The sequence below is a fragment of the Chelmon rostratus genome, chromosome 3 (assembly GCF_017976325.1).
Source record: "Chelmon rostratus isolate fCheRos1 chromosome 3, fCheRos1.pri, whole genome shotgun sequence".
In the NCBI taxonomy this organism is placed as follows: Eukaryota; Metazoa; Chordata; class Actinopteri; order Chaetodontiformes; family Chaetodontidae; genus Chelmon; species Chelmon rostratus.
Window position 1 is genome coordinate 456,409 of NC_055660.1, and position 15,233 is coordinate 471,641.

Consider the following 15,233-nt stretch of genomic DNA (forward strand, 5'->3'; position numbering starts at 1 on the left):
ACTTATTTTAGGAACCAGGACCACACAGGAGGTCTCCACAGGACAGGGACCTTCTCCAGGCTGAGGCTCAGGTTGTAGAGGTGGCAGAGGACCTCACAGCACCGACTGATGATGAGGAGTACGAAGGTTCATTTGTTCTTTAAAAGCAGCTCTGGATGAGTGAGCAGCAGGACTTTAACACTTCCTCCGTCTGGTCACACGTTTTCTTTCTGGACGGTCAGCCCGCCTTCTTTCAAACCTCTGTGGCAGTGAATGAAGTCACACACCTGCTGTCTTCCTGTTGGCCCACGGACACAGCAGGACGGCCCGCAGCTCAGTGGGATGCCATGTGGGCGTCGGCATCATGTGACAGACTTCCTTCCAGTCCGCTGAGTTTTAAAAACTTTCAGCAACACTTGAAACTGTGAAAAGATGAAGTGAAACTGATTCCAGTGTCTCCACAGACCTCTGCTGCTCCAGTGTGGAGGATTTATCGTTGTCTTCATCATCACTGTCCACTGTGGAGTCAGGGTTTGTTTGTCCGCTCTGGGCTACCGTACAACATGATGGTGAAACATGGCGGACTCTGTGGAGGAGCAGCTGCTCATTGTGAGGGCACAGAAACACAAAGGTTCCTGTTTTCAGCTGATTGATGGAAACAGAACTGTCACTATTAGATTTGTGCCAATAGATCCTCAGAAACTCTGATCCTGGAACAGTTTCTCCTCGGCTGCTGCTGCTCTGATCAGAAAACGATTAATTAAGAAATGATCATTGAGGCTGTCTAATCCAGCCACGTCTGGAAAAGATGATACGACAGAAACGTGTAAAGTTTAAAAGCTTTAATGACATCGCACATATTTGACAGAGAGAGAGAGAGAGAGAGAGAGAGAGAGAGAGAGAGAGAGAGCTTTAAAGTCTACAGGTGCAGTTTCATACATGAGAAAAGCCTTTATGGTCTAACTTCTGTTTAAATATTCAGCCTCAAACAGCTTCTTCTTCATTCCTATAGATGTAGTTCTGATTGTGCAGTAAGATGGCGTTAACTTCCATACATGTTCAGTACAACAGATAAACAGTGACGGAGAGCAACACGAGTATCAAAGAGCAGAAAATCTGAACGCAGCGAAGAGCCGACGACAAGCAAGCAACCTTCATGAGTGACAGCTGCCCCTCAGCTGCTGTCTGCAGGACAGGACGGACGTCCGGCTTCGCACGACGGACGTCCGCCTTCGCACGAACCGACGTCCGCCTTCGCACGAACCGACGTCCGCCTTCGCACGATGGACGTCCGCCTTCGCACGCACGCTTTGAAGTGGTTAGTGTACATATTGATCTTCAGTATCTGTACTAGAAGGAGCTGAGACGAACTGTATATCAGAACCGAGGAAACACAAAGGAAGGATAAAAACTGAAGAGACGTTTAGTTTCAGGTGAGTGTTTCAGGCTGTTTCAGGCTCTGAGCCCGATGAAGCATGCAAGTGGACATTTCTACATCGTACGCCTCCTCCGCGGTGATTGGCTGTTTTTCAGGAAGAAAGAAAACGGCTGCAGAGTGGCAGAGGACATGAAAGTAGAAACAATAACAAAACAAAATGCACTATTGGTCCAATTTCTCGACGGCAGAGGAAGAATGTAGGCTGTCTTTTAAGACACCCTCACAAAATTGAGGAAATAACTCAGACCTGTTTCAAAAACATCCAAAAGTAGAAAAATAACGAAAATCAAAGAAAAACAAAAGTTAAACAATGTGGAAAAAAAAACTAACAAAAACAAGCGTGTGGTCCCTGCTGACGTCACCACGAAAGCGCCAGAGACGCGGCGGCGGCTTCGGCTTAGACGTCGTGACGTAACAGCGCGTCATCGTCGACAAACAAACGACAGAGTGAGTTCGGTTTTAATCGAGACGCTGCGATGTATCTTTTATTTATCGTTTCTTTAATGTCAGAGCGCCGGCTTCGCTGTTACATCACGACGTGTAAAGCAAAATGGCCGCCACTCCCGCTCTCAGGCACAGCGTTCGTCCCGAGTGTCGACAACCACGCGAAGAAAACCCGACAAAAAACACAACTGCATCAACAACAAACGCAAAAGCAACCAGACGTCACGCTTTGGTGAAACTTCATCAGCTTCCTGCTGCTCTTTGAGCTTTCTCAGCCACCGGCCTCCGTCATTGGCTGCTCAGGAGTGACATCATTAGCGATGTCTCCACCAGGTTAAAGGAATCGCGTAACATAAATCCTCTTAAAGCGCGTCTGAAGGGCGTAACGTCCTTTATGATGGCTGTTCAGAATCTGATTGAAAGAATTCAGGATTTAGACGTTGGAGACATTAATGGCTGAATTATTTTGCCACAAACCACAGTCTGAGGTTTTGGCCGTTTGTCTGCAGACGTCAGGAAGTCGGGAATGACTGATGGCTGATTTGTGGGACTGTTGGAGGTTTGATGGCTGAAAAGTGAAGGTCTTCTCAGAGCGAGGCGACGCTGCAGAGATGTTTCAGCAGCTTCTTTTCTCTGGAAAAGACCTTCATGAAGCTAAAAGCAGCTAAGCTGTGGACGCGCGCTCTGAAGCAGCTTCCAGCTCTTTCACCTTCAGCCGAAATGAGAAATTCTACTTTTAAAGAAGCTAAATACGAGTTTTCCTGCTTCAGAGCGGCGTCCGGTTCCACTGAATCAGTTTCACCAAAGCCGGTTTTATTTTCTACTGTTTCTTCTTGCTGAACAGACTGAAGCGTTTCTCTTTGTCCTTCTCTTTGTCCTTCTCTCTCTTGCCGGGACTCGACTCAGTGGCGAGCGTGACGGCGGCCGGCAGCGTCTGAGCGCGCCCGGACGCAGGCGTGCCGGGGTTGCTGCCCTGCACGTCGGAGCGGTCGGCGTTGGCGTTCAGGATGGCCTGGATCCAGGTGCTCATCTCCTCCTGCGGGGGGCGACACAGGTCAGAGAGCTGCTGGGGAAGGAAAGCTCACATCTCCGGACGAGTGACCGGTTCGATAAGATCAAAGTCTACGGCTGCAGAAACTGCACCTACCACAGTTCCTTTGATCTGAATCTGAATTCACTGACGGCAAAAACCCAAACTTACCTCGTCTTTGGCTTGAAACAGATACTCGTTTCCATCAGCGACTCTGAAACAGAAGAGAAGAAGAAGAAACTGAAGTCAGGATCAATGCTGGAGGGGCCAGTGACGCTGCAGAGCACCAATCAGGTCGTGTAATTCGCTCAGTTAGCTGACCTGACATCCTGACCTGACATCTGATCAGCAGCTGGATTATTTCATTTTTTAGTTCCTGTTGCAATTCAGATTTGCTTTGCTAGCTGAACCAGAATTGAATTCACTTGGAAGTGGACTGAGGGCCTTCTGCTCAGATGGTCTCGAACTAAAGGTCCAACCTGGATCAGCCAAAGCTGCTTTTATGGACTTCTATTCAACAGTTCATGTTTACAGTCTGTGGTCACACCGATTTCACTTTGAATGGGATGAGACCAGTCTGATTCTGGGCTCATCCTTAATCCAGATTTAACATTAATTCTTCTCACATTTAAAAAATATACTGAATTTTGAAGAAAAGGTGAAGTCCTGATTACCTGAGTTTGAAGACATGTTTCTTCTTCTTGTAGTCTGAAGCCACATCACACGTCGCCTCCTTCAGGTTGATGGGTAACTCGTTGTGGTACGGGACTCCCTGAGCCGCCGCCTTGCTGTCTTTATAGAAACCCATCTCCTGGTTGTTGATGACACAGTACACGTTGTGCCACGATCTGCCAATCAGAGAGCAGCAGGATCACGTGATGAACGGGGACGTTTTCCTGAGGAGGGAGACCTCTTTGCAGCAGAGGATCTTTGATGTTACCTGTTGGAAGCCTTCTTGTTGTGTCCCTCCCACTCATGTTTGCGGTGCAGGAGTCCCTCCAGCTGTGAGGACGAGTCCTGGTTCTTGGAGGGAAGCGTGGACGACTGGCTGGTCTTACTCTTCCTGCCGGAGGTCGGGGAGGTGCTGGGACTCGGCTCCTTGGAGCTCCGCTCGGCTACACCGTTGACCAAATCTCCACCATCCACTCCGTCCTGAATCGGGTTGTTTCAGAGGAGAGATGAACAAATATTTGATGGAAGAACACGAGATGAAGACATAATGTCTCTGCTTGTCTCCAGTTATGAAATCACTCTCTGAACTGCTATATTTCACAACATGTAGACTGAAACCACGTCCAGCATCAATGTGTATGCCGACGATGAACCGCTGTGTCATCACAATCTAAGTTCAGTGTTTCTGACACAACTCAACAAGCCTCAGGCAAGAAGCCTCAATCCAACCGATTTCTTCTAAAGCAGCACGTCATCTCTCAACAGGACTGTGCATCATGTGTCCTGCATCCGTGAGCATGACAACAACCCAAACGAGACTGACATTTAAACCATTTCTCCAAATAATAATGAAATAAAGAGGACTGACCCGAGGAGAGTCCTGATCCGACGGCAGTCCGTTCTGAGCGATGACTCCACTGCAGAGACAAGGAAACACAGTGAATCACTTCTTATTGTTTCATGTCATCATTTAAAACCCACAGTTCTGTCGGTCAGAGCTGCAGTTCCTCTTGTGTCCACTAGATGCTGCTGCTGTGTATTGAAGTGAATGAGACAGATGTTCTTGAAGCTCTAGAGCAGGCATGTCCAAACTATTCCATAAAGGGCCGTGTGGCTGCAGGTTTTCGTTCCAACCAAGGAGGAGCACACCAGGCCAACCAATCAACATCAAGGGATCCCTTAGTTATCAGCTGAAGACTGAGATCATCTGATTAATTGATTCCAGCCTGGTGTGCTCCTCCTTGGTTGGAACGAAAACCTGCAGCCACACGGCCCTTTATGGAATAGTTTGGACATGGCTGCTCTAGAGCTTTCACCTCTGCTGTTGAGACTCCTCCTGCTGAATCACAGGCGGCTCTGGAGACGGAGGCTTCCTCATCCTCTCCTCCTCCTCCTGCTGCCTCCTCACCTCCAGCAGCTCCAGCTGGAAGACGGATAGACACACGGAGAGCTGTGATTGGCTGGAGGGAAAGATTAAACACTGCACATGTTCATCTTTCAAACCCGCGAGCATGTGGGGGGGGGGAGTTGTCCTCGTAAAATGACAACTAGATTTTTAATTCTTACCTCGACTGCAACCACTTTATTTTTCACAGGAGGAGATCTGCCTCCTCGCTGCAGTCACGTCTTCTTTCATTAACACCTCGTTAACATGCGTCACACTCACATCTCAACGTGTAATAATGAATGAGCGTGTGGTTTCTGTCGCCCTCCGCTCACCGTAGTCAGTCTCTCCAAAGCGGAGAAGCGCTCCTCCCAGGTGGCGGCGGACTTCTCGAAGGCCTCGTGGCGTTTGATGAGCTTCTCCACCTCGTCCACGCTCTGACCCATCTCCCTGCTGGACAGGTAGGGCTCCTGGCCCAGCAGCCAGGCCTCGGCCACGCCCGCATCCCGGGAGAACTGGTGCACCTCCAGGACTGAGGGGGGAGGGAGTCAGACCACCATCACTTCAACAACAGAGTCAAGTCAAACTCTCCTTCGCAGCTTTAATGATCGTTAACTAACCGATTCAACCATTTCAAACCAACTGTAAAAACCTGCTAAACGCCGAGTTTTCAGTAAACTGAATCTTCTTGTTACAAAAGAGACTGAGCTGAGCTGAGATTAACTGAGCTGAGCTTAACTGAGCTGAGATTAACTGAGCTGAGCTGAGCTTAACTGAGCTTAACTGAGCTGAGCTTAACTGAGCTTAACTGAGCTGAGCTGAGCTTAACTGAGCTGATCTGAGCTGACCTTAACTGAGCTGATCTGAGCTTAACTGAACTGAACTGAACTGAACTGAACTGACGTGATCGGCGAGCGTTCAGAAGATGTTTTAAATAAAGCTTCCCGTGAGCGCCCCCCCCCCCATCTGTCCCGATGAGTGGACCGTGTGACTCAACCACCTGCAGCGTTTCCTGATTGGTCAGAGCCGGCGGTCCGAGAGGAAGCTCAGTGGCTTCGTTAAAGGCCGACGAGGGCCCGAGGAGTCTTCATCAACGCTGACTCGTGGCAGCAGCGTCCAATCATCTGTGAGCCTGCAGGGATGCAGCTCTGATCGCACTGCTGTGACCTCTGACCTCACCCTGTCCCAGGCCTGTGCTGCGTTCAGGTTTCAGAACAATAAAACGGAGGATGTGTGTGAAACTTACTGAGTCGTAGCCACTCCCATCGATCCTCCCACTTGTCAATCATCTCTTTCCTCTTGTCGGTCAGCTGCAGAAGCTTCTCTTTAATCTGACGACAAACACAAACATTTAGCAGCTTCAGTCGGGACGTTTTCAGAGTCAGTGGACTCACTTTAATGTCGAAAGCTGAGCTCTAACAGTGGATTTGATTAGACACATGTGACCGTGGTGGTTCAGGACCACAGCTTCTGGACTCTGGTCCGTTTTCTCCAAACATAAAACAAGTTTGTTCTTATTATGTTACAACATTTTTCCACCAAATATTCTGACTTTATTCTTGAACTCTCGGGGGTGTTTTCTAACAGTGGCCCCGATACTCTGCCTTCACGCTGCTCACCTCCTCTGACGCGTAGTGTTTCCTGGCCAGCAGGGCTTTGCCCAGCTCGATGCAGGCGGTGAAGCTGTCGTTTCGGGCGTCGATCTCGGCCTTGATGCCTTGATGGTTGTTCATCAGCAGCTCGACCGACGACACGTCTCTGAACACACGAGGAGATACACGCTGTTATCACAGCTGCTGTCAGCTGAAACTGAACCAGCAGAGAGCGCCGCGCTCCGCGTACCTGGGGTTCTCCTGGGCCTCGATGAGCCGGATCACGTCCTCCATCCACAGCATCAGGTCTCGGACCATGCTGAAAAACCTGAACTTGTCCCCGGTGTCGAGGAGGCGGGCCCTGCGTCCGTCACAGGCCTCCAGCAGACTCCTCCAGGCCTCCAGCACCTCGCTCTCCCTCCGCTGGATGTCGTCGGCTTTATCTCCGGCATACGCCGACTGGAGGCGCACCGCGTCCTCCTGCAGCTGCCTCACCTGCAGCACAAAGGTCAAAGGTTGTTCACCGAGTGCAGCTGAGTGGAAGGAATGGCATCGTTTCACATGAGTCAGCAGATTTATACAGGTAAGGGCCCCCCTGCTGCAGTCTGAGTCTCATAAACGACCGAAGAACTGACCGTGACACAACTCTTTTCTTTCATGTTTTAATTTCAAAAACTTGAGGATTCATCTGTTGACTTGAATCTTTGAATCTGCACAATTTAAAATGATCTAATACGTATGTGGGGTAAATGTTGTAAGGGACCCAATGGTGGCTTTACTAGGTCTATTACCAAAAGGCATCAATGGAAGAGCCAAAAAATATCTTGTACAAATACTATTAGCAACAGCGATTAAATGCATCACAGTAAAGTGGCTGAAGCCTGACCCTCCGACATACAGTATGTGGACTGGAAAAATAATGGAAGCGTACCAAATGGAACAAATAACATACTCCCTGAGACTTCAAAAAGATATATTCACTAGAAGGTGGAGCCCTGCAATGGGTATACTGTTACAGTGAGGAACCCATTTGATCTATATTATTGATCTGATATCTATATATCATTTTTTTTATTCTGTTTTTATTTTATTGTATTTTGTCTATCCCATTCTGTTGTATTTCATTTATTATTGTTTCTTTCTGTCACTAGCTCTGACCTCATTTTTATTTCGTAATTGTTATCATGCCCCTATAAGCACTAAGTTGTAAAATTTTGAGGGAAAAAAGGGAAAAATAGCAGATATGATGAATGTGATTTTTATATGTTCTGAATGAAACTGAAATAAAAACTAAGTAAAAAAAAAGATCTAATACAAATTTCAGTTAAAATCACATCAGTTTTACTGCTATACCAAATACTGCAGTGCTATAAATGTCTGTAAAAATTACTTTAAATGTAAAACGATGATTACATCACTCGCTTACTTATAATTAAAATCCAATAAAAATGTAACTGGCGGCAGAAAAGCTGTAATAAAACAAACTGGCCTCAGATCAGTCCTGACATGTCGGCCCAACACGTGTTAACACTATTAAAGAAAAATGTGACGTTTACATTTTCCAGCAGCTGTGTGACCTTCAACCCCCCCAGTTTGAGTCTGACTTGAACCTTTGTTGGCTGTCCGCCTCACTTTTCCTTCATTTCATCATCTTTCTTCTGACGACTCGACGATAAAGACATGAAAAATGAAAAATGAAGTCCATCAAAGTTGACCTTAACGTACAAAGTCCTTCACGAACAAACTGGATATTCAGATAAAACCATTCTGACTACGTAGAGGTCACTACAGGTACGTCTTTTCACACCTTTATCTGCAAACCTCAACCACACTGTCCCCATAACTCCAATGTGTGTGGAGTTAAAGCAGGTTTGGTGCAACTGACCTGTGTTCCCAAGGCCTGGATGTCATGTTCAAAGGTGGTGTGCATCCTCTGCAGGGTCTCCACCGTGTTCTGGTCACGGCCCACCTCCTCTGGCAGCTTCTTCTGCTTGTCCACGATGCGTCCCAGGATCTCCTTGGCGTCGTGGTAGAACTTGTGAAGCTCGAAAGAGGCGGCGAGGATCTGCGTCCTGGTGTCGATGAGCTCCAGCAGGTCGGCCCAGGCCTCGTTCAGCCCGTCCTTCCACTCCGCCACCGTCGCCGCGTCGCCGTGACCGGTGTTGATCAGCTCGTCCGCCAGGCGATTGACGGCGTCCACGCGCTCCTGACCGATGTTTCCCGTGTCCCGAGCAAACTCCCGGAAACGTTCCTGCAACATCTGAGCGCAGAGCGACAGGTCGGAGGTCAGGTAACGGTATCAAATATAATAACACCACCAGTTGTAGTAACTGTTGTAGTTGACCACGACCTCTCTGGTCAGGAACAGAAGTATTATTACAGAATCAGTGTTCGGGTTTAGCAGCTTTAACATACTGCACCGCCCTCAGCAGTGTAGCGTTAACAGTAGTAATGTCTGTGAGACATTACCAGCTAGCAGGAGAAGTACACAGTGTTAGCATCAGTATACGCAGTAGTGGTAGCGTAACTCGCGGTGGCCTGTTTGTACAGGTGAGTGACTCGTGTGAGTCGGTGGCTGCCTCCCCGTCAGTCAGCAGTAGCACTAAAAGTAACAGTAGAAGTACTCGCAGTAACGTACGGTAACGTGTTCGTAGTCCTGTCCCAGCTCGTGCGACCCGGCCACCACCTCCCGCTCAGCGATCCACTGCTCCAGGTCGTCCACCTCCCGGTTCAGCTGGAAGAGGTGGAGCCTCTCCTCCAGTTTGCCCCGCCTCTCCTCCGACAGGTCCTTCAGGCCGGCGTAAAGCTTATCCACCTGAGACTGCCGCATGCTAATACGCTCACTGACACACACACACACACACACACACACACACACACACACACACACACACACACACACACACTCCTGTTACTATGGTCATTACAGAAACTGGACTGGTCTGATGCAGGGTTGTGTGGGAGGTCTGCTGGGTGGAGCAGTTCATTTCCTGAGGGTCACTGCTCCGTCCAGCAGCACAAACAGCCGTGAATAAAATTAAAACAACAGAAGGAGCGGTGCTGCGCTGTAACAAGAACACACGCGCACCTCTCAGGGTGTCCGTCAGCCACCAGTCCTCTGCTGGTCTTGGACAGCTGGTGGACGGTCTCAGCGTAGTCCTCCACTGCCTGTTCCACGATCTGATGCTTCTTCTGCATGGTGACGGCGCTCGGCTCATCCTGATCAGAGCAGACACAGAAAAATGTTGAAAATAACTAGAAAGAATATTTATGGTGGTCTAATGAAAAGTAGGGACCCTGCTTAAATTCATAGATTATTAAAAATTACATCAAAGCTGCATGTGCACCTTCACCGTCCTTTACTGCCGTAGTTAATATTTGATAATTCATTGAAGTTGTGGGAAATTTTTAGGAAAAAAATGTAGCAAAAACATTAAAGATTAAACCCTGAACTGTGTCTGCAGGCTTCCTCTCAGGCTGCAGGACCAATCAGAGGGTCAGGGCTGTAGCCCGGCCTGCATGTGGTCTGAGAGGCAGAACCCTGGGCATTTAGCCTACAATCATTCAATCTGTGGCTCTTATGGGGGGGGGGGGGGGGGTTGTAGTGGTTTGTACAGTTTTTAATGTGAAAAGCAGAGTTGGACCCACCTTGGCCTTCTCCTCTGACATCATGTACAGCTCCTGCTCGCTCATCCAGGCTTCGGCCTCCGCGGCATCAAAGTAGTACTGCTGGGCTTTGTGCGCCTCCTCCAGCCGGCCGTGGCGGCGCTCCGCCTCCTCCATCAGCTGCCCCCACAGCTCCCGCAGGTCGGCCAGACGCTGCCGGATAACGTCTGCACTGGAGGACTCGTCCTTCAGGAGGCTCTCGCTGCGCTCCAGGATGTCGTTGATGCGAGGCTGATGACCCTGGATCTCCTTCTGCAGAGTCTGAGGAGGAAGAGGGTTAGTGTTTCTCCTGTTTACCTTGATTACTGACTGCTGATGTGAGTGAACATGAACTGACCTCTGTGTGCCACAAACCATCTGAAAATTATTCTTGGAAACAAACATACAACGAAAGGATTGATTGAGCGAAATGCAGACGTGAACGGGTCAGTGTGCAAAAGGGATGTTTGTTTTGTTTCTCTGTGCAACCCTCGGGACGGGTGGAGCTCAGTTTGGACGTGCTCATGTCAGTTCAAAGCACCACTCATTAGATAAATAAGCGCTTCTTGTTCCGAAGCAGCCTGTGGAGGGAGTGCTCACATCAAACAGACCGATCAGACCAAAAACCTTCACCTGGACTCTGATCCTGATGCTGTTTGGTCTGACGTCTGAGAGCTGACGCACATCGCTACGACTGATCTCAGGTTGTCTCAGCGAAGGTTCGGCACTCTCACCTGGTTCTTCTTGATGAGCAGCTGGACTGTCTGCAGGTTGTGTCCGTGGTCGGTGGACGTCGCCACAGGCGTCCTCTCCTGAACCCACAGCTGGAGACAAAACAGCAGAAACACACTGAGTAACGCCGAGTCTGAACGAGCACTGACCGAGTCTGCTGATGGTGGCGCTACAGAGCAATCCTCTGTCTGATTAATGAGGCGTCGCCTCCGTCACCGCAGTGCTGCAGTGAAGCACAGACCAGCAGCTGTAACCCTGCGTCTAACAGTGATGGAGGTTTGTTTACTTCTCTCTCCATCCTGGATTCGTCTGTAACGACCCTCAAAACAATCAAAGTTCAGCAGAAATCAGAAAACCTGACTCACTGAACCTCTGTGAACATAATGAAGTCCGATCAGGTCTACTGCTGTCCACTGTCCACAGTCTGGAGACTTACAGACCTGGAATACTTTGATAAATATGATAAAGATTCAAGTCGGACAAACTTCCTCATTAATGTGTCGTCTTATTTGTTGAATGTACTCATCACTACAAAAGGTCTGCATCAAGGCATCAGTTCAACGTACGATCTCGTCCTCGATGTCGCGGTTGAACTGGTGAACTTCTCTGGACGCCACCAGGAAGTTCCTGCGGCGCCGCAGCGGCTCCAGCAGCTCCTGGAACTTCCTCTCCACCAGCTGCCTCCGCCCGTCAACCTCGTCAGTGTCCTTCACCTCCTGCCCGAGCGCCTTCACTTGGCTCTGCAGCTCCACCACCTCCCGCTGACGCACCTCCACCTGGTTCTCCAGCATCTGTGGGGGGGGGGGGAGTCAGACTCAGACTACTGCTACTGATACTACTACTACAGGGGGCATAGTCAGATTGAGGATGATACCACAGCTAGTAGTAGTACTGCTTATTACTACTACAGTTGATAGTGCTGCTACTACAACAAACACTACCACGAGTGGTGTATCCTGTATCATTAACTGAGTACAAAAATACTCCATTACAGTAAAATTTGACTATAAAGTACAGAAGGATCATCAATAATAGAACTCTCTATATTACGCAGTACTTTGGTCATGTTCCAGTAATCTGTTCCTGCAGCAGCTGAAGATTTAAGAAGTACAAATGGAAATACTGCTAGTACCGCAACTTCTTTTACTACTGCAGTAATGCTGTCCTTGTACCTGCTGCTTCTTGAGTAGGATGTTGACCGAGGTCAGGTCTTTGCCGTAGTCGTCGGACTGGATCTGACCCTCCAGGCTTCCCATCCACTTGTCGAGGTCCGCGCAGCTCTGAGTGAACAGCTCGGCCTTATTGGCGTCGAACAGACACTGAGCTTTGGTCTGCGTGGTGGACTCTAACTCCTCCCACATGGTGTGGAGCGCCGACAGCTTCTCCTTCACCACCGCCTCCGTCTCAGGCTTCTCCGACACCAGCAGCATGCCGTCCTGCAGTCCAAAGACCAGGGAAAAACTCAGGTCAGGTTAAAGGTCAGCAGTTTTACAGAATGTGAATCCTCATGAAAAACCTACAACTTGTGTTTATCGGACTTCGTACTGTTCGTACATCTAGCAGTTAACATTAACAGTATAGGTGAATCTAGCTGTATTGTCTTCTTCTGTTCCTCTTAGCAGGTAGCGGTTAGCATTAGCATTAGCTAAATGGTAGCATCGGAACTGTATTGTCTTCTTCTGTTCTTCTTAGCGGTTAGCATTAGCATTAGCTAAATGATAGCATCGGAACTGTATTGTCTTCTTCTGTTCTTCTTAGCGGTTAGCATTAGCATTAGCATTAGCTAAATGGTAGCATCGGTACTGGCCACTACCTGGAGCATCTCCTAAACAGGCCTGGGTCAGTTGAACGTGGCAGTGCTGTTTGGATTGTGTAGGAGCAGTGTGAACTGGCACTAGGGGGGGTGACTCTTGGACGCCTAGCCTCCTGGAGGTGTCGTGGGACTAAGTAGGCGAAACACCGTTGAAGGGAGGTTTCCACCTGATGACCCCCAGAGACGTGTTAGGAATCACTGCTCTTTGGCAGGTATAGAGGCAGATTAGGGCTCCAAGGTTCTTCACTGAGAATGAATCCTCTTTTTGAGCACAAGGATCTTGTGTTTAAATGAACAATTCAAAGCAAACTACGAACGACACTTTGCAGCTCCTCAATCATTTACATGACATCATCCCTAACCCTAACCCTCGTGTCCTTGAATGAACTCCGTCAACGGCCTCATACAGTTCCATCTGAGGGCACAAATAAAACAACATTCTGGTTTAACTTCTTCATTAATTCAGCTGCTGAGGTACAACTTGGTCTCCTGTAGAACAAACTGATGAGGCTACGTGATACGTTTCAGAAAGTCTCTTTGCGGTTTTCACATAGTTCATGAATTGCTCCTGAGAGAAGCTTCTGGTATTAATCATTTCAGTCTGCATTAATCAATATTTTCATTGGTCACAAACCAGTTCTGAAGCTTCAGGTTTAGACTCTCTTAGCCTATGGTTTTGGTTTCTCTGTCAGCGTCTGTCAGCTTGTCTCTGAGCGTCTGCGCCCTGCTTCCTCTCGATGGAGGATTAATATTAGATGTTTTACCCTGTTTGTTTCACTTTGTTAAACTTTTCATGCTTTCAGATGAAGCACTTCTGTCGTTGACACATAGATCACACGCTGTAGATGCCGCTGATCCTCCAGTACCTTCTGGATCTTGTCCAGCCACTCTTTGTTGGACTGCAGCTCGGCCATGAAGGCCTGGTGCTTCAGCCATTTGCTGTGCAGGTTCCTGGCCTCGTCGTAGGTCATGTCCTGAGCTGTGAGCATCTTCTCATTGATCCACAGAGACAGCTGGACACACACATGAACACAGAATGAACAGATGGTTACGAGCATTTAAAGGGTTAATCCTCTGGGGAGCACAAATGTCATCAGTACATTTCATGAATGTGTCACCTCCAAGAAATCAAGCACTGCATCAGAAACTGAAACTGACCTCCTGGCAGTCCTGCAGGAACTTCTGCAGGTCTCTGTTGTCCTTCAGTCTCATCAGCAGCTCCACTGCAGCCTCCCTGTTTTTCTTATGCCTGAAACATTTGACAAAGGACAAAGTTTTCTAAGGAGACATTTATCTATTATTGTTTCATATTTTCACTTAATTACAAAGTTGAATTTTTTTGTCTTGCCTCGATCAGGGTGAACAGACTCTAAAAACCTGGAAAATCCATAATAGAAAACTCAGAAAATCACTGAGGTGTTCATGAAACCAGTTTTCTTCTGACCGATCCTGATCGGTCGGACTGATGCTGTCCTGGTTGACCGAGCGTGGACACAAACCTTCCAGTTAAAAAAAGGCCAAACAAGAAGAAACTTGACGCAGAAAGTATTTACTGGTAAGTTAATGTGGTCGAACTCAGACCTGCGAGGTTTTGAAAAGCGATGCACTGCAAGGAGGATTACTTTAACTGGAACTTACCTTCACAGGTTTAACAGCTCTGAGGTTCATTCTTGACTAGTTCACCACATGGTCCATTTAGTGGTTGTTCTGCAGCTTTCCATCAAACACTCGACATTCATCACAGATGACGTTTGCTCTTTTTGCCCCATTTCTCCACTTTAGTTTGAAAAGCCTTATAACAGGGACTGAATGGACCGTGTGACAACACTGTTTTCTCAAATGCTTCAAAGAGGAACTACATGGTTTAATAATCTGATTTGAGCTACTGATTACTGGTGTCTGCCTGCTCTTTCCATCCTGAGACGCAGCACTTTGCTGTATCTGGTGTTGACTGTGGTTCAACAGACTTAGACCACTGAACTGAAGCGGACATCTACCTGTCGTCGATGGAGGCCACTCTCTCCTGGATACGTTCGGCGTTGATGTTTCCGTCGCTGGCCAAGCGCCTGCCAGCCTCAACCACGCCGTTGATCTTGTCTTCGTTGGCATCCATGGTGGTCATGAAGTCTTCCTGCTTCTTGATGGCGGCTTCGGCACCCTCCAGAGTGGTGGGCATCTCAGTGTGAGCCAGGACGTACTCCTGCATGGGGAAGGCAAAGGGTTTAAAACTGATACAGGTGGTTTGTGGGACAGTAACATTCTGAGGGTATATTTATGCTAATGAGGTGATTACAATCATAAGGGTTCATCCTCTGAAGAGGGTTAGGGTTAGGGTCAGCCTGGTAGGTTTTGAGATCTGTATCTTGTGGACCAAGCTGACATGTTGTACAGATGTTACTGCAGGAAAGGTCAAGTGGGCAGGAAGATCGCCAGTGACTCAGGTCAGGAACATGCAATAATGTGACCAGAAGTTGACATATTTGGATTTGGACTATAGTGTTGGA

The 15,233-nt window shown here is 48.3% G+C and overlaps 1 protein-coding gene across 2 annotated transcripts in view; it reads right to left on the bottom strand.

The window, feature by feature from the left end:
- Positions 1 to 812: 812 nt before the first annotated feature.
- LOC121625973 (spectrin beta chain, non-erythrocytic 1-like) overlaps positions 813 to 15,233 on the bottom strand; it is a 35,561-nt gene continuing 21,140 nt past the window's right edge. For both annotated transcript variants that reach the window (XM_041964309.1, XM_041964317.1), the window contains 20 exons: positions 14,727 to 14,929; positions 13,888 to 13,978; positions 13,596 to 13,742; positions 12,089 to 12,352; positions 11,483 to 11,707; positions 10,919 to 11,008; positions 10,188 to 10,466; positions 9,628 to 9,758; positions 9,178 to 9,382; positions 8,425 to 8,799; positions 6,790 to 7,034; positions 6,567 to 6,705; positions 6,194 to 6,278; positions 5,283 to 5,479; positions 4,880 to 4,986; positions 4,432 to 4,480; positions 3,832 to 4,043; positions 3,566 to 3,739; positions 3,063 to 3,105; positions 813 to 2,897 (listed from right to left, as the gene is read on the bottom strand). In XM_041964309.1, coding sequence (XP_041820243.1) covers positions 2,682 to 2,897; positions 3,063 to 3,105; positions 3,566 to 3,739; positions 3,832 to 4,043; positions 4,432 to 4,480; positions 4,880 to 4,986; positions 5,283 to 5,479; positions 6,194 to 6,278; positions 6,567 to 6,705; positions 6,790 to 7,034; positions 8,425 to 8,799; positions 9,178 to 9,382; positions 9,628 to 9,758; positions 10,188 to 10,466; positions 10,919 to 11,008; positions 11,483 to 11,707; positions 12,089 to 12,352; positions 13,596 to 13,742; positions 13,888 to 13,978; positions 14,727 to 14,929 — 3,477 coding nt within the window. In that variant the 3' untranslated portion in view covers positions 813 to 2,681. The remainder of the gene's footprint in view (positions 2,898 to 3,062; positions 3,106 to 3,565; positions 3,740 to 3,831; positions 4,044 to 4,431; positions 4,481 to 4,879; positions 4,987 to 5,282; positions 5,480 to 6,193; positions 6,279 to 6,566; positions 6,706 to 6,789; positions 7,035 to 8,424; positions 8,800 to 9,177; positions 9,383 to 9,627; positions 9,759 to 10,187; positions 10,467 to 10,918; positions 11,009 to 11,482; positions 11,708 to 12,088; positions 12,353 to 13,595; positions 13,743 to 13,887; positions 13,979 to 14,726; positions 14,930 to 15,233) is intronic.